This window comes from Lagopus leucura, unplaced genomic scaffold (genome assembly GCF_019238085.1).
Source record: "Lagopus leucura isolate 7727_CA_CO unplaced genomic scaffold, USGS_WTPT01 34838-0_obj-0_obj, whole genome shotgun sequence".
Taxonomy (NCBI): Eukaryota; Metazoa; Chordata; class Aves; order Galliformes; family Phasianidae; genus Lagopus; species Lagopus leucura.
The window spans coordinates 3,905-6,485 of record NW_024967190.1 but is presented as its reverse complement, the minus strand read 5'-3'; the positions used below and the strand labels follow the sequence as shown (position 1 = coordinate 6,485).

The 2,581-nt window shown below is 60.7% G+C and overlaps 1 protein-coding gene across 1 annotated transcript; it reads right to left on the bottom strand.

Moving 5' to 3' along the window:
* Window positions 1-353: 353 nt before the first annotated feature.
* On the bottom strand, window positions 354-2,483 carry LOC122192996 (PHD finger protein 7-like; the record flags this gene model as incomplete). The annotated part of the gene is made up of 8 exons (XM_042893690.1): window positions 2,441-2,483; window positions 2,034-2,125; window positions 1,837-1,938; window positions 1,463-1,587; window positions 1,157-1,319; window positions 955-1,061; window positions 616-729; window positions 354-472 (listed from the first exon to the last, which is right to left on the bottom strand). Coding segments are annotated over exons 1-8 (865 nt in total), but the record flags the coding sequence as incomplete, so codon positions are not given.
* Between the last annotated feature and the right edge of the window lie 98 nt (window positions 2,484-2,581).

Below are 2,581 nucleotides of genomic sequence, written 5' to 3'. Positions count from 1 at the left end.
GGCTTTTCCTCTGTCCTGTCTTGGGCTGGCTGGACAGGCTGCTGCGCTTAGGCAGCTGGGAACTCGGAGATGACTCCAATGCTGCCTGGCTGGTAGAGGCAGATCTGTGGTCATCAGGTGCTGGGGAGCTATGAGATGGTCCCGGCGCCTCCTGGCTGGCAGTGCTGGGACCAGCAAGCTGCGACTCAGCACTGGAGGCTGTAAGGAGAGGCAGGAAGGTCAACAGGATGACCCGGCAGCCCCGTGGAGGGAGAGGAACCCAGCCCTCCCGGGGCAGAGAAACTCACTGAGGAGCGGCTGTGCCAGGCCTTGCCTGGCCCCAAGGCAGCAGTCCACGGCTCTTTGCCTCTTACCTGTGCCCACGCCAGCACAGCTGTCACACTCCCAGCTGCTCAGGCTGTTGCTCAAATTAGAGCAGAGCCGGTGGGTGCCTTGCGCAGCACACGAGGTGCACAGGAGCAGCTCCCAGGGCCTGGGGAAAAAAAAAAAGAGGTTGTAGTTGTGTGCACAAAATGAGTCAAGCAGGGAGTGGCGGGAGCAGCTCTTGAGCTCAGTCCTTGCTCCCCAGCCTGGGGGGAGGCTGAGATCCCACGCAGGGCTGCTGTGGTAACTCACCCGTGTTTCTCTGCTTGCTCCCTGCCTTCTGTGTGAAGGCACTCGCCAACATCACAGCGCTGGTGTTTCTTGTGCAGAGTTTCATAGCTCTCCTTGTCCTCCCATGTTGGTCTTCTGCCAGAGAAAGGAGAGAAAGCAATGAGTCCTCAGGACCCCAGGCATAGAGCGGATCTGGGACATCCCTGCTCTTCCAGCGCAAGCGCATTCCCAGCTTGTCCATGAAGCTGCGGCCAAGGCTCGTGGGACAGCCGAGGGTCAGCTGGGCGTGCTGGGGGCAATCCCTGGGCAGGCACAGCACTTGTGCCTCAGTATCTGGAGAGCTGGGCAGAAGGCACCAACCTGGCTGGGATTTGGATCCCGAGGAGATGCATTTCTTTCCGGAATTGCATCCTGTCTCTGCAGACGGGACATCGGAAGTGCAGAATGCCAGCGCTCATGGCCTGTCCCTGCAGCGGTAACACAAGCAGCCAGAGTGTGAGCGGGGCCTGGTGCAGCTGAGCACCTGCTGTGACTGCAGAGCAAGGGCAGGGAGGGCTCCTACCTGGATGCAGCTCCGGTGAAACCAGGCCTGTGTGCACACCGGGCACACCATGGTGTGGTAGGACTTTTTGTCCCCCACGGGCTCCAGGCAGATGACGCAGTTTGTGTCTTGCTCTGGAGCTGCCTCCACGGCCTGCTGAGGGCGGTGCTCACAGCAGAAGGACCTGGGGGAAGATGGACAGGATGGGTGAGCCGAGAAGTGCTGCGATGTCAGCAGAGGAACACAAAGGAGTTTGCTGCATGCTTCAGCACTGGGAAGCAGCCGTGCAGGTTCCTCCCTTGGTTGGCTGCTGCTGACAGCCCTTACCTGTGCTGCCCAAAGAACTGCGTGACACATTCCCCATCCGTGGCACAGGGCAGATGAAAGCTGCGTTCACAGCCTGTCTCTGCGCAGTAGATGGAGGCCCCCTTGTCTCCACAAACGAAGCAGTGCTGGAAGGAGAAGAGCAGCCCCCATTAGCAGCAGGCTCAGGGCCTCTGAGGCCAACACCACGCCTCCAGGCAGGGCACAGAATGCAGGCATCGCTGGGTCACGCTCTGCAGACGCGCCAGCAGACAAGTTTGATCTTCGTTTAATCAAGAACTGTGTCCTGGTGCTAGGTGGAAAGAGTGCCATTGCTTGCTTAGGCTCCAGGCTTAGCTGGTGCTGGCACAAACATCCCCGTTCCTTGAGATCCTCACCTTCTGCTCTGCCTCCTCGATTGCGCATCTGATGGCATCAAGGGGGATCTGCAGAACCGCCCTCTGTCCGGCAGTGTGTTCGTAAAGGCCGTCAGCAAAAAACTGTAGCAGAGAAAAGAGCAGGATGTCATGAGGACAGGATGGAAAAGAGGGAGCGTCCCCGGCTGGAGGGCGGAAGGAGCCCTGAGAGAACTCACCAAGCAAAACTTGTGGACGCAAAGCCCGCTCTCACCAAGCATGGGCCCGCAGGCGTCCGGGTGAACATCTGCTCGGCGACACAGCATGCATACTGAAGAGGAGAGAGCAAAGAGAAGCAGGAGTGAGTGCCAAGCGTCCCTGAGGCCTGTTGCCAGGGGCCTGCCCTGGGTCTGCCACGCAGGATGAGGGGCAGGGCTGGACGACGCGAGGGGGAAAGGGCCGCTGTAGGCCCAACGGTCCCAGCAGGCACGCACAGGCCAACCCGGCTGAGGGGCAGAGGGGCCATGCCCAGCGGTGTGTGGGGAGCCCCTGCCTGCCCCCGCCTCCCCTGTCGCACAGAGTAGGCAGAGCCCGCAGTGCCCCTCTGCCCGGCAGGGAGCTGCACGCAGAGATCCTTTGCTCTCACCTTCAACCTCCGGGTTGGAGGTCTTCTGCTTCCTTTTGGACATGGCACGCGTCGACAGTGAGCGCTCGGAGTCCCTGCCCAGTCAGCGCTGGGCTTTGTCTTCCACACTCTCCTCTGCCGACTCTGCGGGAGAAGCAGGAC